The 26,888-nt window shown below is 41.9% G+C and overlaps 1 protein-coding gene across 2 annotated transcripts in view; it reads right to left on the bottom strand.

Moving 5' to 3' along the window:
* Positions 1–26,888, bottom strand: part of FBN1 (fibrillin 1) — a 264,999-nt gene that overhangs the window by 130,962 nt on the left and 107,149 nt on the right. For both annotated transcript variants that reach the window (XM_067471401.1, XM_067471402.1), the window contains exons 14-17: positions 20,770–20,895; positions 14,243–14,365; positions 9,928–10,050; positions 4,832–4,984 (exon numbers count right to left, since the gene is read on the bottom strand). In XM_067471401.1, coding sequence (XP_067327502.1) covers positions 4,832–4,984; positions 9,928–10,050; positions 14,243–14,365; positions 20,770–20,895 — 525 coding nt within the window. The remainder of the gene's footprint in view (positions 1–4,831; positions 4,985–9,927; positions 10,051–14,242; positions 14,366–20,769; positions 20,896–26,888) is intronic.

Genomic DNA, 26,888 nt, shown 5'->3' with positions numbered 1-26,888 from the left:
GTGGTGGCCCCCTGCCTCTGGAACGCCCTTTCTAGAGAAATAAGACAGGCCCCATCCCTCTCCTCCTTTCATAAGAGCCTCAATACCTGGTGGTTTAAACAAGCCTTTGAGAACAACTAGTCCTAGCTCAGCCCCAGATACTATTGAATATGGCCATAACCTTTTCTACCAATTACCCAGGTTACTTCCTCCTATTTGGCCTGGAGATGAACAGCCATAGACTTTACCTATTATTGCTGCTGCCTGCTGTAGCATTGCACTTAATTTCCCGGACCCTCTAGAAATTGCACTAGTCTCGGCCCGTCCCTTTTAAATTTGCCCTGAACAGGCAGGATTATTTTTAATATATATGTGCTATTGTGATTTTTTATGCTTATATTGTCTTGTTAAATTTATGTTTATGTTGTTTATTTTGTATGTATTGATGATATTACTTGGAAGCCGCTCTGCGTCCCCTCAGAGAGATAGAGTGGTATATAAAGGTTGTTGTTGTTGTTGTTGTTGTTGTTGTATTTCTCTTAGTAATTCAACCAGTAGATGCACTTTTCTCCATTCCCAGTGATATTTCTCCTAGTAATTCAACTAGTAGATGCACCTTTCCCCATTCCCAGTGATATTTCTCACTATTTTATTGAGATTGCTGATTTTATCGAGATTGCTCAATAGTCATTGCTCTCCTCCCAAGAAGGAAACATCTTCTGATTTCTGGCTGCACTCTGCGTCTGCAGTCATCTTTGCACCTAGAAATACAAAGTCTGTCACTGCCTCCACGTTTTCTCCCTCTATTTGCCGGTTCTCAATCAGCCTGGTTGCCATCATCTTGGTCTTTTTTATGTTTAACAGCAACCTAACTTTTGCGCTTTCTTCTTTCCCCTTGGTGATAAGGCTCCTCAGCTCCTCCTTGCTTTCAGCCATCAAAGTGGTATCATCTGCATATCTAAGCTTGTTAATGTTTCTTTTAACTCCAGCCTTTGATTTCTCAAGCCCTGCACATCGCATGATGTGTTCTGCATACAAGTTGAATAGGTTGGGTGAGAGGATACAACCCTGCCATATGCCTTTCCCAATCTTGAACCAATCCGTTGTTCCATGGTCAGTTCTGACTTGCTACTTGGTCCTTATACAGATTCCTCAGGAGAGAGACAAGGTGGCTTGGTCTGCCCATCCCACCAAGAACTTGCCACAATTGGTCTGCCCATCCCACCAAGAACTTGCCACACAGTCAAAGGCTTTAGAATAGTCAATAAAACAGAAATAGATGTTTTTCTGAAACGCCCTGCCTTTCTCCATTATCCAGTGCATATTGGCAATTTGGTCTCTTGTTCCTCTGCCTTTCCTAAACCCAGCTTGTCCATCTGGCAACTCTCGCTCCATGTATTGCTGGAGTCTTCTTCCTTGCAGGATCTTGAGTATTCCCTTACTGGCATGAGAAATAAGGGCCACTGTACAGAAGTTTGAGCAGTCTTTCGCATTTCCCTTTTTGATATGGGGATATAAGTTGACTTTTTCCCCCAATATTGTGGCCATTCTTGCTTTTATAAAGCAAAGTCTGAGGGTGGAACTGCTAACCCAGTCTAAAACTACATGGAAACTGATTGATATTTAGCAAATATGAAGGCTATTTAAAACTGGGATGATTGAAATGACAAAGATGAGTTCTCAATAAAATCATTATAAGAACTGAAAGTTCAAACAATATGCATTTCTCGAAAGGAAAGAAGCCCCACAAACCCTCACATCAATAGCTGAGAGCTGTCCTATATTTTGCCCTCCATGAGCTGGCATCTCTAACAATAGGAGAGGTGTGCAAAGCAGTCCAGAAGAAATTGCTTCCACATGTGTAAATGTTCTGTTAAATTAATTCAAATACAAAACAGAAGTCAATGGACTGGGGCCATCTCCGTTTACAAAACGTCTCAGCTCTACTGTGTAGTTGCAAAGAGGGAGCCGATAGCAGCAGACGGCACTGGAAAGGCCTTTTCCGGCTCCGATAACTTTTCCGTTGCTGCTGGTTGAACTAACGTGGCACGGGGCAAAACGGCGGGCAACCATTCGTCTTTTAAACCCAGCGAAAGCCGTCTTAATTGGTTTCAAGTGATCCTCATCCTGTGTCTCTTTCTCAAAACTGCCAATTAAAATAAAGGTTGGAAACGTAAAGGCTTCTCAAGGTATCTCTCTCCTTAAAAACATGCAGCCAATTTCAAGGCTAGACATTCCAGAACATTGTTTTTCGGAGAGATTTGGCCAAGAGATTCCAGTAGTGTTTAAAGAAAACTTCCTTTTTGTCTTGTAAAACAAAAACAGTCATGTGTAATTTTCAGAATATATGTTGATTGCTTGGCTTGTTCCACATCCCTACAATACATCCCTATTTTTCTGTGTTGTCCCCAGCATCTATTTAAGTAGATCTCAAGGCACAGGCCTCTGATGATACCGTTATATATTTATTTCTCAATGCTTCTATTCTGTCTCGCTTCTGATCAACAGTACAGTTGGCCTATCTCATATCTGGGTTTGACTTGTGCAGCTTGGATTGAAAAAAATAAAATTTGGAATTAATTGGTTTTGATTTTATTGGGATTGTGGCGCAGCTGGCTGGGTGTCAGCTGCATTAGATTACTACTGACCGAAAGGTCAGGAGTTTGAAGCCAGCCCGGGTCAGAGTGAGCTTCTGGCCAATTGTGTAGCTTGTTGTCGACCTTTGCAACCCGAAAGACAGTTGCATCTGTCAAGTAGGAAATTTAGGTACCACCTATGTGTGGGGAGGCTAATTTTAAAAATGTATGAGGCCATAAAAAATCTCCAGCAAAAGCATGCGGGGAATGTGGAAGGTACTTCATCATTGCCGCAGATGGACAGTGAAGCGACAGCTCCCTGGTGGCCAGAAAATTGGAATGTTAAATAGCCTCTGAGTGTCTTGTCTATATGTGTTGTGTGTCTATGGCATTGAATGTTTGCTATGTATATGTACATTGTTATCCTCCCTGAGAAGGGTGGAATATAAATACTGCAAATAAATAAATAAATAAATTATGTGGATTTTTTTTACATGCATCTGTCTATCTCAAGTGTGTTGTATCCTGCTTCAAGCTGCAAGGATAGGCAGGTAACAAATATATCATTGACATCGTTGTTGTTGTTGTTGTTCTTCTTCTTCTTATTATTATTATTATTAGATAAACAACAAGATTAGTACAGAGCAAACAAGATCACTATACTGGCTTTTGCATTGGATCACACATCGGGCACTTCCCAAGTGTCTACGACTATGTGATGTATCAGCGAATAATGCGTGCAGATCTGAGTAGGATGGACTTTTGCAGCTATTTAAGGAAAGAGTCATAATGGGAGTGGACAGAGAGTGGCACAAGGACAAAATGCAGAGGAACATCACAGAGCAGATGAGAGGGTAAGATTAATACTCATTTTAAGTGTGGATGACAATCAATTCATCCACATTGCCAGCCTGACAACGGCCAAAAAGATTTGGGGAGTAATTTTTCAGTGCTGATTGTTTTGAAGTGCAGGCCAATGTCTTTAGGCACTGCACCTAGCGTGCCAATCATCTCTGGGACCACCTTTACTGGCTTGTGCCAGAGTCTTTGCAGAGCGATTTTTAAATCGTCATATCATGTAAACTTCTCGTCAATCCTGCTGTCGCCTGGGATTGCAACATCGACAATCCATACTTTGTTGCTTTTCACGATTGTGAAATCAGGAATATTGTGCTCCAAAACTCTGTTGTTGTTGTTGTTGTTGTTGTTGTTGTTGTTGTTGTTGTATGCTCATTCTCTGGCATGAGGTCACAAAGAGTTGGAAGGGACAGACTGAATAAACAACAACATGCTCATTCTAGATATCGCTATAGTCCAGAGCAACCTTCATCAGAAGTCACGTTGAAGGAAGAGGCTAGAGATTCCTTGAAAGAACACATATCTAGATATTTATGGTCCTCTAAAAGGATTCTAGAATCGGTTTCTATCAGATGCTGACCACAGAGTTGCTCTGGAGGATTAAAAATTCCTCAAAAAAATTCTTAGATTTTATTTCTCACTTTCACAGGAGTCCCGTGATCATAATCCCAGTGAATGTGGAGGCCTGACTGTATACTTTATCCTCAAAATCACCCTGTGAGGAATGCTAGTCTGAAAGATAACACGGAACAACACACATTTGGGTTTAAGTGTTAGATTTGTTTCTGGGTGCATCTGATTCAAAAAATGGCACCAGTTTCCCCCTTTCTATCAGCTCTAGTTTTTGAGAATCAGAACATATGGCATCTACCAATCGCCATTTACTTGCCCAAGGAAAACCATGATATTGTCGAAGCCTTTCATGGCTGGAATCACTGGGTTGTTGTAGGTTTTTTGGGCTATATGGCCATGTTCTAGAAGCATTCTCACCTGACGTTTCACCTGCATCTATGGCAGGCATCCTCACAATATCTGAGGATGCTTGCTACAGATGCAGGTGAAACGTCAGGGGAGAATGCTTCTAGAACATGGCCATATAGACCAAAAACTTACAACAACCCAAAACCATGATAGCCATATCTAAGAAATGAGAGCTGATGAGGTCAATTCAATGGCATGTTCTGAATCAGTTCCCAAATAACCCTGAGAATAGACCTAAAAACCAAGACACCGAGAAAAATATTTTTGTGTATTGGGCTGTGTAATGATTGTTCCAGTGAGCTTCACAGTTCAGTCTGCATTAGAATCTGAATCCAAGCCAGTCCAACAGTTGATCTACTACGCCACACCGGATTTCATTATGGCAAACGTTTGATTGCTAATGATACAATTCCATTTGAGATAAAGTCACACCGCACCTGAACTCTGTGCAGGACAAGGCTGACAAGGTTCCCCAAAGGCATAGTCGGTGCTGGCGCAACAGCACTCCGATTTAGTAACTGCACCAGATAATGGCTTGACACATTGACCTCTTCGGTATTCGCCGTAGCATGTGCTTCGCATATGTGTATCTAAATGGAAAGGGGAGAAAGTCAGCTGTTAGATGGAATCGGTAGCACAAATGAGGTGCCCTGATTTCCCATATTGGAAGAAAGGCAGGATCTTGGAGTCCTTGCGGACAACAAGTTAAACATGAGCCAACAATGTGATGTGGCGGCAAAAAAAGCCAATACGATTTTGGCCTGCATCAATAGGAGCCTAGTGTCTAGATCTAGGGAAGTCATGCTGTCCCTCTATTCTGCATTGGTTAGACCACACCTGGAACATTGTGTCCAATTCTGGGCACCACAATTCAAGAGAGATATTGACAAGCTGGAATGTGTCCAGAGGAGGGCGACTAAAATGATAAAGGGTCTGGAGAACAAGCCCTATGAGGAGCGGCTTAAGGAGCTGGGCATGTTTAGTCTGAAGAAGAGAAGGCTGAGAGGAGACGTGATAGCCATATATAAATATGTGAGAGGAAGCCAAAGGGAGGAGGGAACAAGCTTGTTTACTACTTCCATGGAGACTAGGACAAGGAACAATGTCTTCAAACTACAAGAAAGGAGATTCCATCTGAACATTAGGAAGAACCTCCTGACTGTGAGAGCCGTTCAGCAGTGGAACTCTCTGCCCCAGAGTGTGGTGGAGGCTCCTTCTTTGGAAGCTTTTAAACAGAGGCTGGATGGCCATCTGTCAGGGGTGATTTGAATGCAATATTCCTGCTTCTTGGCAGAATGGGGTTGGACTGGATGGCCCATGAGGTCTCTTCCAACTCTTTGATTCTATGATTCAATAATAATAATAATAATAATCTTTATTTATACCCCGCTTCCATCTCCCCAATGGGGACTCAGGGTGGCTTACATGAGGCCAAGCCCAAAAAACATGTACATAAAGAAAAATAAAAACCAAAACACCAACAGTAAAATACATACAGAAAGCAATATAAAAACATAGTATAAAATAATTCACAATCACAATAACGTTGAGCAGGCCGCATGTACAAGATAAAATATTAAAACTCGGAGTAAGATAGAAGTGGGGTGGAGGAAAATTATTTGTGAGGGAGAAGTTAAAATAACAATAAAGTTGTAAAGATCTGGACCAAACTCGGCACGTATACTTTTTACTATCAGTCCACTGACTTCTGGGTTATGGGCCCAGCACACTTCCGCTGCACAACTCTGTTCTTTTATTATCCAGTTTGAAATAACTAAAAAAAAATCATCCTGTTTTGAGACAAGGACCCCCAACTTTAAAAAGACAACCATGTAATGCTAACATGCAACCACACGAGGGTAATGAATTGATAGAAAGGATTAGCTGCTGGGCAACAAATTAAGATTTCAATGAAATGGGGATTGTCTGCACCTTTTACTCAAAACAACATAAGTATGCATTTTCTGATGCTTCTTATTAGAAATACTTATTGACAGCTTTACAATTTAATGAATGATCCCATTAAAAATGCATACACGGGCAATGCCAGATACCTAAGTTGGGAAATAAATAAAAATAAAACATCCCAACTAGTAGATGCATCTTTCCTATGCTCAAGATGCAACAATAGTTCCTAAAAAGGAGTCTATGTCCTCATTCAGATTGAAGATGGGGAGTGACTGCACCAGACCCAGCTTCTCCTAAATTACATTTAGTAACTGTTTGTAACACATCTTTCTTGAAGATTCTAGAAGCTTAAGTACAAAAACTGACTTAAGTACTGACATCTCCAGGCCATCCTCTATTTCAGTGTTTCTCAACCTGGGGGTCGGGACCCCTGAGGGGGTCGCGAGGGGGTGTCAGAGGGGTTGCCAAAGACCATAAGAAAACACAGTATTTTCTGATGGTCATGGGGATTCCATGTGGGAAGTTTGAGCCAATTCTATGGTTGGTGGAGTTCAGAATGTTCTTTGATTGTAATGAACTATAAATCCCAGCAACTACAACTCCAAATGTCAAGATCTATTTTCCCGGGACTCCACCAGTGTTTGGGCATATTGAGTATTCATGCCAAGTTTGGTCCAGATCCACCATTGCATGAGTCCACAGTGCTCTCTGGATATAGGTGAACTACAACTCCCAAACTCAAGGTCAATGCCCATCAAACCCTTCCAATGTTTTCCATTGGTCATGGGAGCCAAGTTTGGTTCAAATCCATCGCTGGTGGAGTTCGGAATGCTCTTTGATTATAAGTGAACTATAAATCCTAGCAACTACAACTCCCAAATTACAAAATCAATCCTCGCCCAACCCCACTAGCATTCACATTTGGGTGTATTGGGTATTTGTGCCCAGTTTGGTCCAGTGAATGAAAATGCATCCTGCATATCAGATATTTACATTATGATTTATAACAGTAATAAAATGACTGTTATGAAGTAGCAATGAAAACAATATTATGGTTGGGGGTCACCACAACATGGGGGACTGTATTAAGGGGTCACGCCATTAGGAAGGTTGAGAACCACTGCTCTATTTGGATATCAGCCAGCATGCCAATGACTTAAATCAAGGAACAGCTTCCTAAGATCTACAGAGATACTTGCAGGAACACCTCAGCAAGCAAGAGTCCAAAAGAGGCAGGCTAAAACCGGGAACCTCAATCAGTGGCTAAGACCAAATGATAAATTCCCTCCTGGGCACACAGAAGGCTTGGCAACTTTGAAGGCTCTGGGACCATGAGATGCAGAGCCAATCTTAAGAAATGGGGCTACAAAGTGGAGTCCATGACATGCGAGTGTGGAGAAGAGCAAACCACAGACCACTTACTATAATGCAGTCTGAGCCCTGCCACATGCACAATGGAGGACCTTCTCACAGTGACACCAGAAGCACTCCAAGTGGCTAGCTTCTGGTCAAAGGAAATGTAGTATTATGCTTTGGGTGACCAGTTATCAGTTATTTTTTAAGTCTAACAGTAAAGAATTTGGGGATTAAATCTCCTGTGTAATCGGTTGCAAACAAATGCACTGCTGCCTTCCCCTCCTCTTTGCTTTCATTGAAATCCTGAGCTGTGGAAAATATTTATTGTTGCCAAGCAAACAGGCTTGTTTTTTCTCCCCATGGTCCTATCCCCGCCAAGATTTCGCAGATGAAAACGGAGACAAGTGTGGCCAAAGAACATCGGAGTGTGGTCAAGATGGCAAACGTTATTAATGGGGAAGAACAGACAACCCAGGAAAGGCTGCAGCAGTTTGCTTTTGCTTGAGCCTACAGGGAAGGGCAAGACTTTGCCCCCTTCTATTCTTTCCCCTCATTGGAGGACAAGCTTCCTTCCCATATTGAACTCTTTGCAACAACTGAAGTAAGCTGAGGGGGAAAGGGAGATAGTAGAAGGGGGAAAGAGAAACTGGGACATTTTATGAACAGAAGATCAATCAGGACAATTCCTGACAAATTGGGGCGGTTGCTATGGTTGTTGTTGTGCTGATTTCGAGACTGCATTTCTCCCTGATAATGGTACTCAAGGCTGCTAACTGTATATTAAAACAACACTAAAGGATTTAAAAACAATTTTAAATTAACAAATTAACTTTTTCTGGTATTATTCCATTATCCAGGCGGAGGCCACTAGGAGGTGCTAGAGAGAGAAAGATAGTCCATTTTATGGGGGTGGAGGGTGGGTTGAAGGAGGAAAAACATTTCCCCCTTTTTCCCTTTTATTTCCCCCACCCATGTCTCCATCGTGGAAACAACCCTCATTTGTGATAAGGAAAGTGGAGAGGGGAAATAACCAGCAAAAATGGAGGAAATGGTTTTCCTCCATCTCCCACCCCCATAAAATGGACTATCCTTCTCTCTCTAGCACCCCCTTCTGGCCTCCACCTGGATAATAGAGCTGTACCCTTTTTCTAAATGTATGTGCTTCAGTAACTTTGGCTAAATGGTAACGGCTAAATGGTAACACTAACAATCTTAGCTGCAGAAGCAGTCAAAAGACTCTATAGCTTCAGATGTTTCAATCTGAGAAAAGGTACAGGCTGTTGGAGTTCAGCCTGTGATTGTGTTTCAGAATCAGGGTGCTTTGGATGTGGGAAGTGATGCCAATGAATTTCAAGATGGTAATGGTTTGGACAATGATACTGATGCAGAGAAGGACCAGGAGACCCCTGTGTAAAGTATAGTTTCCCATGAGAATGTCCCTGAAAGGTGAGGGGATGATAGCATACTCCCTGAATTGCTACCAGAGGGTTCCCAGGATTTGGGGCTTGAAAACAACTGGGCACCTGGCCCAGCTGCAAGACTTAATGAGCAAATAGATAGGCGAGAGGAAATTAGCCAAAACAGGCAGGCCAAACAGTGCCTTCGGTGTTCTGCAAGGCTTCGACAGAAAAAAATAAGGGTATCTCAAGTAAAACAAAACCAATTCCTGAGTGCATGGAATAGCTTAATAAGGGGATAAAAGTTCCAAATATGGGAAATATAGTCAGATGAAGCATTGTTGGAATCAATGTAATTCTCGTCCTTTATTTCATGGAAGCTTTGCTTGGAAGATTCTTGTCTTAAGTATTTCTTGTTCATGGTTTGGACACCTGGAATGTATAAATGTCTAGTCATGCCTTGGATTAATGTTTCCTGATTTTCCTGAATTATATGAGAGAAGTGTGGACTTTGCTTGAACTTTACTGAACTTTACCCTGGACTATTTTTGCTCTTGCTTATCTTCTTATCTAATTGGATTTACCTATTTCTTTAAAGTGTTTTTTTACTTGCTGCTTTTTAATTATCTTCAATAAATGGATTGTTTTTCAATCAACAATGTGGTGTTTACAGTCAGAGGGCTTTTCCTGTCCTGGAGTGCAACACAGGCATTCCAGTTGTGGGTTGAGATGATAGTAAACTGGTTTTACCACCTTGTATCTTTGGGAATTCATATTAATAGTTGCTACAGAAAGTCGGCATGGGCTAAACCCCTTAAAAGGTGGTACTCCAACACCAAATTGTAACCCTTGGCACAGTGAACTCATCTTACCAACACACACGCGTCCATCCAGCCCCACAGCAAGGCCCGGGAAGCATTCGCACCTGAAGGAGCCATCGGTGTTGACGCAGCGCCCGTTCATGCAGATTCCCGGTGTCTCGCACTCATCAATGTCTGCCAAAGAAGGGAACAGGCTTCATTAAGGAATTTAAATTAAGCACTTCCGTTGATTTGAGCCAAGACATGGCTCTTACATACAGTTTTATCCACAGGATATCCAAGCAAAGCAGAAAGGGGAATCCAGTTTCAATGAATTATTCCTGAGCAAAAGTAACTTAAAACAACATGAGCTCATCCCATGAATGATTCTGCCCCATTCCCTGAGTTGGGGAATTTTTAAGTCCCCTGAATTGGATCTTCTTCCTTTTGCAAGGGATACATTTCCAAGCAATCCCTGGAGAACAACAATTCAAAAATCAAATGGGACATATACAGTAAGGATATAGGAGGCAGGAAAGGAAGGCGGGAGGAAAAGCATTTGTATAATGTTTCACAAGAGAGCAAAATCTCTCCGTTTCACTGCCAAGTTTCCCAGAGGCCCGGTTCTCAAGGAATTGGGCAGGCGATCCCAAGAAGTTGCCTAACAGACGACACATGCCAGAGATCCAAGGAAAAGGTCAGCAATCCAGAAAGTCTCACAGAGGTTGTGAGTGGGCTCTGCAGCCTTCCTACCAATGCTTTATTGCTGTTAGTATGTATGTCCAGCTAATCCTCAAGCTATTGTTTCTCGGGATATGGAGACAAAATCTGTCAGCACCCATCCCTTACTGGCAGTTCCTCCATCCCCGTGGAACGATTTAATGGTGTCAAAATTGCACAGGATTTTTCTGCGGTGCATTGCCTGGTCTAGTTCTTTCATAGTTTGGAGCAAACTGTAGGCAGAACATAGTCTCCAAGATTATTTCTTGGAGTTCAAAGAATGTCCCCAAATGACCTTTAGGGGATGGAGTGCTGATCACATCTTATTGTTTCAAAAACAGGGGCTCTCTGAGCCCAAAAACATAGCAAAATGCCCCCAAGACTTGCTAAAGGACATTTGGATGCAAAAAGGTTTTGTTAAAAAAGAAATGCTGTCGATACAGCATATATACCCCACTAAGGTCTCCCCCAAATTCTCACTGCTTTCCACTTTCGCATAAATAATAATTCCTTAGTCTTGTGGCTAAGATACATTTTATGCAAAACCTTTTTTTTTCATACCAGGAGCGACTTGAGAAACTGCAGGTCACGTCTGGTGTGAGAGAATTGGCCATCTGCTACATAGTCCAGGGGGATGTCCAGATGTTTTACCATCCTATGAGAAGCTTCTCTCATGTCACTGCATTAGAAGGTGGAGCTGACAGATGAGAGCTCAATCTCCCCCCTGGAGTCGAAGCACCGACCTTCGGTCAGCAGTTCAGCTGGCACAAGGCTTTAAAATCAAGAAACAGCTTCCTAAGATCTACAGAGATACTTGCAGGAACATCTCAGCAAGCAAGAGTCCAAAAGTGGCAGGCTAAAACCCGGAACCTCAATCAGTGGCTGAGATTGGGTGAGAAACTCCCTCCTGGGCACACAGAAGGCTTGGCAACTTGGAAGGCACTGAACAGATTGCAGAGCCCATCTTAAGAAAGTGGAGTCCATGACATGTGAGTGTGGTGAAGAGCAAAACACAGAGCACTTACTACAATGCAGTCTGAGCCCTGCCACATGCACAATGGAGGACCTTCTCACAGCAACACCAGAGGCACTCCAAGTGGCCAGCTTCTGGGTCAAAGGAAACTTAGCATAATGCCAAGTTTTACACTTTGTGGGTTTTTTTATACATTATAATTGTATCCTCAATTTGCTTCCGACACGATAAATAAATAAGCAAATCATGTCCTCCAATATGTCCAGAACTCTAGAACTAAGTGAGAGCAATCACCCTATGAACTGATGTGCCATTTTTTGAAACTTTCTGTTCTTAAAGCAACTGTGTCTCAGGAGGAAGCAAAGGCAATTTTTTTGTCCCGATATGGTTATAATGCTTATTTCTGCCACCCACCCATTCAGGGAAAAATTGAGAATTAAAGAAAGGAATGAATATAAAATATTGTGTGGGAGGATATGTACCACTTAACAATGTAATCACTTCATGACAGCTCTCCTGACTATACACAATGAGCAGCCGTGTGACATTTTCTCCTTTTCACCCCTTGGCCTTAAAAGGGCAAACGGAGAGCAAAACACCTCCGCGTTTTACTCGGCTTGTGTTGTTTGGCACCAAACACATCCTCGGTGGTCCAGGCGCTAGTTTGCTAATTGTGTTTTAAAATAAATACCATTGTAAGAATATATCCATGGCACACGAGCATCCAATCATCAGAAAGGTGAAGATATTAATCAACCTGTTTTCAATTCTCAAATTATTCAGTTAAGAAAATAAGGGTTGCAGATGTTGAACTCAACGACCAAAACAGAGGTAAAGGAAGAAAGTTGGCTTGTTGGTACAAAACGTCTCTCAAAGGGGATGAAATTTTGAGAGTTTAAATTATCAGACTTCTTGTTTGAACTCAATAAGTTTAGATCCAGAACTTGAATAAAGTTACTTTTATAAACTCTGTCCAGAAGCTCACACCGGAACACATTTATATCCTCGTCCCTTTGAGAGCACAACTTTCTACAGGCGTTGAAAGGCATAAGAAGGGGAGATGCGCTATAATAAAATCAATTCCAGCTTTCAGCAGAACTCAGTAGTCAAAAGCGTTTTGCCACTTTGGAAAGTTTCCAAAATACATTCAATGCACTGAAGTAATGATGCTACGAACACCTGTTTGGACTATCCCCAGATATTTCAACATCTGTCATTGAACATCGAGAAAACCAAAGGGCTCTTCCAGCAGTCACCAGCCAATCCCTTCCAATGCCAGAAATACAGCTTAATGGTGTAACATAAGAAAATGTTGACCATTTCCGCTCCCTTGGCAGCCACCTCTCCACAAAAGTCAACATTGACACTGAAATTCAACACCGCCTGAGCTCTGCGAGTGCAGCATTCTTCCGAATGAAGCAGAGAGTGTTTGAGGACCGGGAAATCCGTAGGGAGGCCAAGGTGCTTGTTTATAAAGCTATTGTCCTCCCAACCCTGCTTTACGCCTGCAAGATGTGGACTATCTACAGACGTCATATGCAACTCCTGGAACAATTCCATCAGCGTTGCCTCCGAAAAATCCTGCAAATCTCTTGGGAAGACAAGCGGACAAATGTCAGCGTGCTGGAAGAAGGAAAGACCACAAGCACTGAAGCGATGGTCCTCCGCCATCAACTCTGCTGGACCAGCCCCATTATCCAGATGCCTGACCACTGTCTTCTAAAGCAGTTGCTCTACTCCGAACTCAAGAATGGAAAGTAGTATGTTGATGGGCAGGAAAAGAGGTTTAAAGATGGGCTCAAAGCCAACCTTAAAAACTGTGGCATAGACACTGAGAACTGGGAAGCCTTGGCCTTGAGCGCTCTAGCTGAAGGTCAGCTATGACCAGCAGTGCTGTAGAATTTGAAGAGGCACAAGAGGAAGGCGAAAGAGAGAAACGTACCAAGAGGAAGGTGCACCAAGCCAACCCCGACCGAGACCGCCTCCACCTGGAAATCAATGCCCTCACTGCAGGAGAAGATGCAGATCAAGGATAGGGATCCACAGTCACCTACGGACCCACCAGTACACTGATCTTGGAAGACTATCCTACTCGGACAACGAGGGATCGCCCAAGTAAGTAAGTAATGTTTGCCTGATGCTACGAACACCTGTTTGGACTATCCCCAGATATCTGAAGCATGGGACCTGATTGATTTGGTTTCCATCTATATTCCAAAGGTGAAGCTTGGGTCTTTTGGCAAACACTGTGATTTTAGTTTTTGGGTAGTTAGGTTGTAGCTGATTCGCACTGCAATATCAAGCCAGAGCTCTTAATGGTCTTTTAAGTCCAATTGGTGTTCTTGAGAGTAGAGCAGAGTTGTCAGAAAAAAGTAGGGTAGACATATATCTATCCATAAATTTTTTGGTGCGTGGAAGTCCATTTTAAGCAAGTGATCCACCATGGAGTTGATGTAAGTCTATATAAATAAAAATGTAATGTTCGTTTGTGGGATTAGCATAACTCAAAAACCACTGGGTGAATTGACACCAAATTTGGACACAATACACCTATTAGGCCAACGAGTTACCATCACTCATAAAAACACTGAAAAACACAGCAGAAGAGACTTAAAAAGCCAAAAATAAGCATCTCAGCATTATATATGCTTCATCAATAATACGTAACATATAACATATGCAATTGAATCTCACCTCTGCAGTAACGTCCATCTGAAGCTAACTGAAAACCAGGTTTGCAGATGCACTTAAAACTCCCATCTTCGTTGATGCACATGCCGTTGAGACACATATTCCGTATGCTGCATTCATCCATATCTACAAAATTTGGCACAAAACAGAAATCCATCAGGAAGGTATACCACAAAATCGTTCAGATAACCTTTCGTGCTCCAATACCTGGAACTGAAAGGTATTCTTATTCTTTAAAATGACTACGTAGCGAGCATATAGAGTCTAAATATCATAAAGGCACCAGATCCTGTCTGATCTTGGAAGCTAAGCAAGGGCACCCCTGGTTAGCATTTCATGGAAGGCCAACTGGTGCAGAAGGTATATTTCAAAGGAAGGAGCTGTCATAAGCATCTGATAATTGATAATCTGATAAACCAGATTAATGTGTGTGTGTCAACTGTAAAATAAGATGCATGAAGCTGATTGGTTGGGTAATGCCCGGGGAACAGGCTGAGCCTGGAACTTTTGGTTACTGTTACATTTTTGTTCAGGCTTGAGCTATGCACGTGCTTAGAGACAGACAGATTGAAGAGAGAAGCAGAGAGGGACAGAGTTTGGAGTGTACTCTCGCTTCATGAGCTGCTGAAGGAGTTTATCCACATGGACAGAAGAAAGACCATTTTTAAATCTCTCATAAAAGGACATTATGTGAGTTGGTGCAACTGATCACACTGTACATATGTCATTCTGGATTTAAGAAGAGTAAACTACTTGTTCTTTAGTGTCCACCTGCGTGGCATATTTTCTTTCTCTGGCAAGGCAGTGTGTGAGCTGATCAAAAGTGGTTTATTTTACATTACACCACAATAATTGTGTAATAAAGGCAATTACTTCAGAAGCTGAAGCAATTCAATACACTTAACAGACAGTTTGGCAGCATTCTTAATGGAATGAAAAATGTTTGAGCAGACTGACCTCCGTATTACACTGGCTCTTATTACTCTCAACACATGGGATTTGGTGGGAGAGAAGTGAAAAATGTGAAAGAGAAAGACTATGATGGATTTCCAGATATATATCTAGATGAGATGGATACTTCAATTTCAATATTTGCAAATACAGAATGGGGGACGATGCCTGGCTTGAGAGCAGTACGTGTGAAAAAGATCTTGGAGTCCTCATGGACAACAAGTTAAACATGAGCCAACAATGTGATGTGGCGGCAAAAAAGCCAATGGGATTTTGGCCTGCATCAATAGGAGCATAGTGTCTAGATCTAGGGAAGTCATGCTCCCCATGCTCTATTCCGCTTTGGTTAGACCACACCTAGAATATTGTGTCCAATTCTGGGCATCACAATTCAAGAGAGATATTGACAAGCTGTGTCCAGAGGAGGGCAAGTCAAATGATCAAGGGTCTGGAGAACAAGCCCTATGAGGAGCGGCTTAAGGAGCTGGGCCTGTTTAACCTGAAGAAGAGATGGCTGAGAGGAGATATGATAGCCATGTATAAATATGTGAGAGGAAGCCACAGGGAGGAGGGAGCAAGCTTGTTTTCTGCTTCCTTGGAGACTAGGACGTGAAACAATGGTTTCAAACTACAAGAGAGGAGATTCCATCTGAACATGGGAAAGAACTTCCTGACTGTGAGAGCCGTTCAGCAATGGAACTCTCTGCCCTGGAGTGTGGTGGAGACTTCTTCTTTGTAAGCTTTTAAACAGAGGCTGGATGGTCATCTGTCAGGGGTGATTTGAATGCAATATTCCTGCTTCTTGGCAGAATGGGGTTGGACTGGATGGCCCATGAGGTCTCTTCCAACTCTTTGATTCTATGGTTCTATGAAATAGCCTGGATTCTTCAACTATTCCCCATTGAAAGGAAGATGGAGGATAGATTCTTGAAGTGTTTGTCTCTTCTAAGGATTAACGAAACCACAACTCACATTTATCACTAGATCATAATGACTTTAGAACTATATCCGGAACTGAGATACTTCCCTTAATATTGCCGCTGCCTTGAACTGGAATCGCTCTTCTAGACATGGCATGTTTGCTTTTCCCTTACATTCTACATCAGACTCAAATATATTTTTTTAAATGTGTATCTCTCCCAAATAGGAATGTTGGCATTAAATCTTTGAGCTGAATCACTGAGATAATATTCTGCCAGAAAATGTTTCTATGACCAGGACTCAAAATTCCTTCTAATGTATGAGCAGAGCATTGGAATTCTCCCAAGGACCTTGGGAAACCGAATAAAAGAACATCCTTTTTTCATTTTTTTTCCCTGTCAAAGGCTAAGGGTCTGGGAGGTAAAAACATACTGAATTATGTTTACATTTCCTGAAAGAGATAGAAGCCTTTAAGGGCCAGGATATGTTGCAAGAAGATCCCACCAGGCATGTCGATTACTCAGTATAAAACCCGTAAGTTCAAGATGCTGCACGCCATTCGAACAGCTTTATCAGGACCAACTTGTCTCATGACAGAAACCATCCGTGGGAGGATAGTAGGCTTGGGCGGTTTCGTTCGTTAATTTCGTAATTCATTATTAATTCATATTTAAATTAGCTTACGATCCAATATTGAGCCATGCAGGAATAGTGTGAGGAGTAAATTAGATTCGAAACAATTTTTTCAATTTATTTCGTAATTATTTCGTAATTATTTCGTAATTATTTCGTAATTATTTCGTAATTATTTTCGCATGTCTGGTGCAAGTTTTATAGTTGTTGTTTGTTTTATCACACCAACAGTCAACAACAGAGGGAGAGGGAAGCTTCAGAAGTTCCCCCTGTCCCATTTGGAGGGTTTTTTTAGCATATTGCGCAATCGCGTCCGCCATTAACGAATCGATTCGTAATTATACAAAATTTCGTACATTTCGAAATTTTTAAAAGGAAAATTTCGGAATTATTAAAAAAAAAACGAAACGCAAGGGCCCCCTAAAAACAAAACGAGTTTAGAACCAAATTTTTCCGTGGTTACCCAAGCCTAGAGGATAGTCTTTTAGAAATGTTTGATTTGGATATATTTAAAGATTCAAATATTGATAAACTGTTTACTTTTTTTTTTTACAAAGGCAGCAATAATCACCTTTGCTAAATTATGGAAACAGGAGGCAATTCCCACTAAGGCTCAATGGTTTGATAAAAATAATGGAAATAAAAGATAATAATAATAATAATAATAATAATAATAATAATAATATAGAGGAAGGAAGCAGATAAAACCGGGATTGTGGCGCAGCTGGCTGAGTGTCAGCTGCATTAAGATCACTCTGACCAAAGGTCATGAGTACGAAGTCAGCCCAGGTTGGAGTGGGTTTCCAACCAATTGTGTAGCCTGTTGTTCACCTTTGCAACCCGAAAGACAGTTGCATCTGTCAAGTAGGAAAATTAGGTACCACCTTAAAGTGTGGGGAGGCTAAATTAACTGATTTATGAGGCCATAAAGAAGACTCCAGCAAAAGCATTCCAACAGGGAAGCATGCGGGGAATGCGGAAGTGCTTCATCAGCATCGCAGATGAAAGTGACAGCTCCCCTGGCGGCCAGAAAAAGTTAAATAGCCTCTGTGTGTGTCTGTATATGTTTGTATGTCAAAAATTGGCATTGAATGTTTGCCATATATGTGTACACTGTAATCCGCCCTGAGTCCCCTGCGGGGTGAGAAGGGCGGAATATAAAAGCTGTAAATAATAAATAAATAAATAAATAAATCGCATCCTCAGCTGCTGCAAGAAGATTGCACAGGCAGACTACAAGAAGAGGCACAACACCGTTGCTCAGATGATTCATTGGAACTTGTGCCACAAACACCATCTGCCTGCGACAAAGAACTGGTGGGATCACAAGCCGGAAAAAGTTACAGAAAATGAACATGCCAAACTCCTCTGGGACTTCCGAATTCAGACAGACAGAGTTTTGGAGCATAATAATCCTGACCTCAGAATTGTGTTAAAAAACAAAGTATGGATCAATGTTGCAATCCCAGGTGACAGCAGGATTGCAGAGAAACAACTAGAAAAGCTGACACGATATGAGGATTTAAAAATCGAACTGCAAAGACTCTGGCACAAACCAGTCAAGGTGGTCCCAGTGGTGATCGGCACACTTGGTGCAGTGCCTAAAGACCTCGGCCTGCACTTAAACACAATCGGCGCTGACAAAATTACCATCTGCCAGCTGCAGAAGGCCACCTTACTGGGATCTGCATGCATTATTCGCCGATACATCACACAGTCTTAGACACTAGGAAAGTGTCCGACGTGTGATCCAATTCAACAGCCAGCAGAGGGTCTGCTGTGGACTCATCTTGTTGTGTTTCAAATAATAATAATAATAATAATAATAATAATAATAATCTTTATTTATACCCCACCACCATCTCCCCAATGGGGACTCGGGGTGGCTAACATGAGACCAAGCCCAAAAATACAATACAACACAATAATATACAGAAAACAGAAAACAAAATTACATCAGAAAACAATTACAACAGCAAAGTAAAATAATAAAGCAAATTCACACAAAATAAAATCGAACAGGATGGGCAGGCCAAATGGACAAGATAAAATAATAAAATAAGATATGGATAAATTGACATTCTTGTTAGAAAAAGGTTACTGGAGGTGGAATGAAAATGATGGACTGGACAATATTTGAAGACTATATAAACAAGAATGTTAAAGAAGAAGAATAACAACTAAATAGAACATATGATGGAGGAAAATGGATTTAATTTTGGTAAATTTGTTATAACTGTTTGAAGGGCAAAAGGAAGAAAAATGGAAGTCTTACATTATTATTATTATTCTCTTTTTTCTCTTTGAGTATTTGTTTTTGTACAACCCCTATTTGGTATGTTGTAGTTTATTAGTTATTTTATGATATCTGTACAAAACCTTTCAATATTTTTTTTTTTAAAAAAGAAACCATCCATGGCAGGATATAGTGATGTGCTATTTGTCAAAGATATAACGGGACTCTATATGAAATGTGCAATAAATCAAATATTTTTAAATATATAAATAAAAAGTTTTCACGAGATACATTGTGTTCCCATACATTCCATTATTATAATTTACTAGCCTTCCCCTGCCACGCGTTGCTGTGGCCCAGTCTGGTGATCTGGAAAATAAAGTAATGAGAAACTGTTGGTTTCTAATATATGCAATTTCTTTATGCTTGTGGGTAAACAGTATTTCTTGCTGTTTCTTTGCCAGTGTTGATGTGGAGAGTGTCTGGTTTGCCTACTCTGGAACATGGAACATATCATTGTCTTTCTTTAGGGATCCCTTTCAAATCTTTGATACTGCATCTGTCATATACATATATGTGTGTGTGTGAATAGCTGGATGGCCCTTTTTGTCAGGAGGGCTTTGATTCCTTGCCCTGGTGAAGGAAGTTAGACTGGGTGGCCTTAAGGCAGCATTTCTTAACCTGGGAAGTTAAGACCCTGGGGGTGGGGGGTCACCAGGGGGGTGTCAGAAGAGTCGGCAAAGACCACCGGAAAACACAGAATTTTCTGTTGGTCATTGGGGTTCTGTGTGGGAAGTTTGCCCAATTCTGTCATTGGTGGGGTTCAGAATGCTCCTTAATTGTAGGTGAACTATAAATCCCAGTAACTACAACTCCCAAATGTCAAGATCTATTTCCCCCAAACTCCATCTGTGTTCATATTTGGTCGTATTGAATGCTTGTGCCAAGTTTGGTCCAGATCCATCATTGCTTGAGTCCATAGTGCTCTCTAGATGTAGGTGAACTACAACTCCAAAACCCAAGGTCAATGGCCACCAAACCCTTCTAGTGTTCTCTGTTGGTCAGGGGAGTCCTGTGTGCCAAGTTTGGTTCAATTCCATTGTTGGTGGAGTTCAGAATGCTCATAGATGAACTATAAATCCCAGCAACTACAACTCCCAAATGACAAAATCATAATTTTTGAGTGATGGTCACTCCTTGTGTAGTGAGACATTTTATTGCCAAATTTGGTGTGATTTCGTTCATTGGTTCTTTTGTTTTTAAGGTACTCATTATGCACAGAGCATTTTTATATATATAGATGTCTGTCCCCATATCTTTTTTAAGGGGTTGAGATAACCTCTAGCTTGCTATTAAAACTGAATTACTGTCACAAAATGATGCATGTCTCTGTAGTGTATCACCAACATGAAATGTTTGGAAAGCTCTGAGCCAGAGTATATCAGCTGATAGTCCTTAACACCTATAAAAGCTTCAAGATGTGTCTGGTTCACTGGTTTGAGAAACTGGGTGGTTTTTTCCTGCTATCCATCCACCACTTACACAAGATTCAAGTTGGATAACTATTTACGGTCCATCCCTTTTGGGCTCTTCCATACCTCCTTATCTGAAACTGGAAAGAGGCAATAAGGGTCCTATTCTCAGCTATGGAGTGGAAGACAAAATAAATCTCATTAAGCTTCGTTATGGGCAGGAATGAGACAGAGGACCACATACATATACACACTCACTCAAAGGCAGTTGTACACACAGAGGGAAAAGTATTCATAAGAGATGAGACAATCCTGACCTTCACAGTTCTTCCCATCAGCTGTCACATGAAAACCAGCATTGCAAACACAGTGAAAACTGCCGTCGGTGTTAATGCATCTCCCGTTGTTACATATCCGGCCGTTCTGCAAGCATTCGTCAATATCTAGAAGAAAACAACGCAGAGATATATTAATCTAATAAATTCATCAAAACATGCCTTAATTTGATACTGTTGACTCTATTGCTTGAAAATTACAAAATTAAATCCAACCAAAAATGGAAAAAATGACTTTCACCATTAACAATGAATTATGAAATCTGTTGGCAAACATGTAGGGCCACCAAGGGACACAGATGGCCAGCCCATGTTTATTTATTTATTTATTTATTATTCAAACTTATATTCCGCCACTCCCCTGGGGCTCGGAGCGGCTTACAAGAACAGGCTAAAATCGAATACAATTTAAAAACAATTTAAAAACAGCAATTTCAAAGATCAAAGGCATGTCGAAACAGATATGTCTTACATGCCCCGCGGAAAGCATGGCAAGGCATGGACTTCAGGTGGCAGAGTATTCCAGAGTGATGGTGCCACTGCTGTAAAGGCTCTGTGTTTGGTTGCTGTTAGACGCAAGGTCTTGACACTGGGAATTTCCAACAAATCTTGGTCTTCAGAACGGAGGGATCTCTGGGGTTGGGAGGGGGTGAGGCGGTCCCTCAGGTACCAAGGCCCCAGACCATGCAAGGCCTTAAAGGTGAGTACCATCACTTTGAAAGTGATCCGGTGCTCAATTGGTAACCAGTGCAGCTGCAGTAAGATTGGGGTTATGTGGCATCTCATCGGAATTCCCGCAAGAAGCCAAGCAGCTGCATTTTGTACCAACTTGAGCTTCCGGATCACCGACAGAGGAAGGCCAATGCAGAGGGCGTTACAGTAGTCCAGTCTTGTGTAGCTATATAACTTGTGTAGTTGCTGTGAATACAAAATGGTACTTTGAGCACCTGTTGGAGTTCAGCCTGTGATTGTGTTTCAGGATCAGGGTGCTTTGGATGTGGGGAATGATGTTAATGAGTTTCAAGATGGCAATGGTTTGGTCAGTGATACTGATGCAGAGAATGACCAGGAGATCCCTGTAGTTCAGTGGTTCTCAACCTGTGGGTCGCCAGGTGTTTTGGCCTACAACTCCCAGAAATCCCAGACAGTTTACCAGCTGTTAGGATTTCTGGGAGTTGAAGGGCAAAACACCTGGGGACCCACAGGTTGAGAACCACTGCTGTAGTTTCCCATGAGGATGTCCCTGAAGGGTGTGGGGATGATGGTGTACTTTCTGAATTGTTACCAGAGAGTTCTCATGAGAGAACATGGAAATAGCTCGGCACCTGGCCCAGCTGCAAAAATTAATGAGCAAGTAGGTAACGATCCAAGAGACAGACGAGATCAGTCAAAACAGGAGAGCTGAGCTATGGCTTCGGCGCTCTGCCAGCCTTCGACAGAAAACAATAACAAAGCCTCAAGTAAAAAGAAACCAATTTCTGACTGCTAGTGACCTAGCTAACGAGGTGATAAAAGTCTCATGTTTGGGATGTGCAGTCAGATGAAGTATCATTTAGAATCACACCAAGTTCTTGTTCTTGTTCATGGAAGCCTTGCTTTCAAGATTCATGCTAAGATATTTCTTGTTTCATGGTTTTGATTCCTGGATTTTATGATTGCTTACCCAAGTCTTGGATCAATGCTTTCCTGATTTTCTGGATTGTATTAGAGTTGCCTGGACTTTGCTTTTATGGACTTTGCTGAACTCCACCTTGGACTAATTTGTTCCTGCTTATCTTCTTACCTAATCGGATTTACCCGTTTCTTTATAGTGCTTTTTGCTTTACTGTTTTTTACTTATCTTCAATAAAAGGATTATTTTTTCCTATTCAATGTGTGCTGTATAAAGTCGGAGAATTATTCCTGTCCTGGAGTGCAACAGCACCATACTTTCGAGTTGTGGGACATCAAGAAAACCAAAGAGCTCTTACAGCCAATCCCTCTGCAATGCCAGAAATACAGCTCAATGAGCTGTAACACTGATCATTTCCACTCCCTTGGCAGCCACCTCTCCACAAAAGTCAACATTGACACTGAAATACAATGCCGCCTGAGCTCTTCAAGTGCAGCATTCTTCCAAATGAAGTAGAGAGTATTTGAGGACTGGGACATCTGTAGCGATACCAAAGTGCTTGTTACTATACTCCCAACTCAAGAACGGAAAGCGTGATGTTTGTGGACAGGAAAAGAGATTTAAAGATGGGCTTAAAGCTAACCTTAAAAACTGTGACATAGACACCGGGAACTGAGAAGCCATGGCTCTTGAGTATTCTAGCTGGAGTTCAGCTGTGACCAGCAGTGCTGTGGAATTTTCACAAATGGAGGGTGAAAGGGAGAAACAAGCCAAGAGGAAGGCATGTAAAGCCAACCCTGACTGGAACTGCCTTCCACCTAGAAGCCAATGTCCTCACTGTGGAAGAATATGTGGGTCAAGAATAGGACTCTAGAGTCACCTATGTATTTACCGCCAAGACCCTACACTTGGAAGGCCATCATACTTGGACCACGAGGGATCAACTAAGTAAGTAAAGTTAAAGTAAGTTGTGGGACTCTGAGAGTTAGAGTCTAATTAGCATGGAGGGCACCAAGTTCAAGTGTATTGTCTTAATTATTATGGTTATTGTGAGTTCTCGAGATCCAACAGCTTCCAAACATGGCAGAGAGACATCAACTGTGCTGTTAAGAAAAAGATCTATGCCAATGCAAAAGCTGAGGCCCAAAGAAGGACAAGAGAACTCAAGAACATCTTCTGCACAAAGAAGGCTGAAGAAATCCAACACCTGGCAGATACCCATGATGCTCAGGGATTTTTCAAAGCCACAAAGGTCATCTATGGACCAAGAAACCATGCCATATAGTCTCTACATTCATCAGATGGAACCAAACTTCTGAAGGACGAAAAATCAATTGTGCTACATTGGAAAGAACACTACCAAAACCTACTGAATTGCAGCTCCAATGTGGCCAAAGAGGTTCTCTCTCAAATCCCACAACAACAAACCAGGGATGAGTTTGCAGCAGTGCCTAATTTGGAAGAATGCAGCAATGTCATCAGCCAACAAAAAAAGAACAAAGCCAGCAGACCTGATGGGATCCCTGCTGAAATCTTTAAAGAGGGAGGACCTGAGCTGATGAATTTGAAGAGGCATGAATGGAGGGCGAAAGAGAGAAACATGCCAAGAGGAAGGCGCGTCAAGTCAACCCTGACCTGAACCACCTTCCACCTGGAAATCAATGTCCTCACTGCGGAAGAAGGTGCAGATCAAGAATAGGGCTCCACAGTCACCTACGGACCCACCTCCAGTACACTGATCTTGGAAGACTATCCTACTCAGACAACGAGGGATCGCCTACGTAAGTAAGTATGATGGTTATTATTATATTTATATGCCACTTTTTCTCTCTTAATGAGATTCAAATGACAGTTCTTATGAGAGCTAAAACACAAAAAGAAAGCCATTTAAGTTGAGTCTTGAACCTTTTCCTTCTCTTTCAGACCATTGCAGTTCTATTCACTGTGGCTAAGAGTATATTTCTGGCTCATCTGCTGAATATTCCATTGCAAAATAACTTGCTTGGCTGCTGATCCTTTTCACACAGCAAACAATCCAACTCCAGACTCATAGTTTTCTCGACTGGCAAAAAGAGCGTATCATTGTTGAGCCTCCCTCCTTCACTGGCGGCCAGCAACGCTTAGACTTATTTTCTCTAGGCTTTGTCTTTTAATTCTTTGTTTCTCTTTCAGATCACTTTAATCCCGAAGAGATTTCTAAATCTGTGCTTTCTCTCTGCAAGTCTTTATTATAATATTTTTTTAGTCAAACATGAGGTATTCCTAATTACAACTTCAAGCTTCATACATAAAGTCAACAGGAGATGATAGCTCCATCCTGACTTGACTTATACTATTACTGCTTGGTTGCCCTTGCTTACCAACCAAGTGAATAACATAAAACACAGGTGGATTTTGTGTTATCCTTCCTGAAATGTCAAGAAATCCATTTGTTTTTAAGCAAGGAAACAAATAGAATCATAGAATCATAGAGTTGGAAGAGACCTCATGGGCCATCCAGTCCAACCCCCTGCCAAGAAGCAGGAATATTGCATTCAAATCACCCCTGACAGATGGCCATCCAGCCTCTGTTTAAAAGCTTCCAAAGAAGGAGCCTCCACCACACTCCAGGGCAGAGAGTTCCACTGCTGAACGGCTCTCACAGTCTTCCTCGTGTTCAGATGGAATCTCCTCTCTTGTAGTTTGAAGCCATTGTTCCGCGTCCTAGTCTCCAAGGAAGCAGAAAACAAGCTTGCTCCCTCCTCCCTGTGGCTTCCTTTCACATATTTATACATGGTTATCATATTTCCTCTCAGCCTTCTCTTCTTCAGGCTAAACATGCCCAGCTCCTTAAGCCGCTCCTCATAGGGCTTGTTCTCCAGACCCATGATCATTTGAGTTGCCCTCCTCTGGACACATTCCAGCTTGTCAATATCTCTCTTGAATTGTGGTGCCCAGACTTGGGCACAATATTCCAGGTGTGGTCTAACCAAAGCAGAACAGAGGGGTAGCATGACTTCCCTAGATCTAGACATTCATTCACTTACTCACTTAGATGTGACTTTTATGTGATGAAATACAGTAGCTCCCTACAGCAATGGCTCCTCCACTTCTTATTATTGTTATGATCGTGGTGGAATCATAGGATCATTGAGTTGAAAGAGACCTCATGGACCATCTAGTCCAAGAAGGAGCCTCCACCACGCTCCGGGGCAGAGAGTTCCACTGCTGAACAGCTCTCACAGTCAGGAAGTTCTTCCTAATGTTCAGATGGAATCTCCTTTCTTGTAGTTTGAAGCCATTGTTCCGCATCCTAACAACAAAGGTTCTTTCAATCCCTAATTAAGAGTGACCTGAAGGTGGAAGGAAGTTCCCATTTAGCAGAACTCCCTTGCTTAGGAAACAACTTTAATGTCGCTTTTGGTTGTTGTTTACTATTTATGTATTTAATTGCTGGCTCTGTGTACTTCCTTAACATGGTTTTTTTTATTGTCAATATTCTTAAAATTGTGGTGCTGTTGCACATCTCTCAGGCAACGACCATCGTATTACTTGCTCTTCAATGATGGAGATCGAAGGCGTTATGTCACTGAAGGCATGATCCTTGCCATTTCTCCATCTGTTTCACAGCAAACACACTCACTGCTATGTGATCCAGATTGCACCTCATTTGATGGCCACGTTATTCATATTTTATATATGGGGCCTCCACAGGTTTGGACATCCATTGAGTCCCCTAGAGGGAATTCTCCAAAGGTATGGAGAGCCAACTGTGTAGATCAAGTATGGACAAACTTTCTAACTTGGGGGCCACATGCTAACACTCCCTGCCAGGAGGACGGACTTCCCAGTGATGGAAGAGAGGAAGGGAAGGAGAAAGAGGGAGAGAGGGAATCAATCAATGATTTATTACGGTCTTTGACCAGCACAGTACAGAATGGGGCATCGGTGCTCAAGGGAGGGAATCGCAGTTCCCAAGTAGATCAAGTATAAAAGCAGATTAAAAGCAGATTAAAAACATGTTATAAAAGAGACAAATTAAAAAGATAAAACAGACTAAACTTACAGTTTAAAGTGCATGTATGAATCTAAAATAGGGGGCGGCTAATAGCAAATATGGGAAGCTATAAAAGGGATGAGAGGGGAGCATTTACAGCATTTCAGTTATTACAAACCATTCTATCTATATTCCCGGCAGGAAGTTGCCTGGTGGAGTCGGTCATCAGCCGTCTAATGTTAATTGCTGCTGCACAGAACTTGGCAACACTGTAGGTTGTCGCAGAGCAAGAGTCCGAGAGCAACAGGGAGGTGTAATATCTTTCAGTGCGCCCTGGATGTTTTAAAAGCCATGGAGTGATGAAATTAGCTCTAATGTCTCTATAGAACACACATTGGAGGAGCACATGTTCAGTTGTTTCGATGTAGCCAGACTCACACGGGCATAGTCGGGAGAGAGGGAAAGAGGGAGGAAAGACGGAAGAAAGGAAAAACAAAAGGGAAGGAAGGAAAA

The sequence above is a fragment of the Anolis sagrei genome, chromosome 9, assembly GCF_037176765.1.
Source record: "Anolis sagrei isolate rAnoSag1 chromosome 9, rAnoSag1.mat, whole genome shotgun sequence".
Taxonomy (NCBI): Eukaryota; Metazoa; Chordata; class Lepidosauria; order Squamata; family Dactyloidae; genus Anolis; species Anolis sagrei.
The sequence above is the reverse complement of the archived record's forward strand: the minus strand, read 5'-3'. Positions and strand labels throughout refer to the sequence as shown.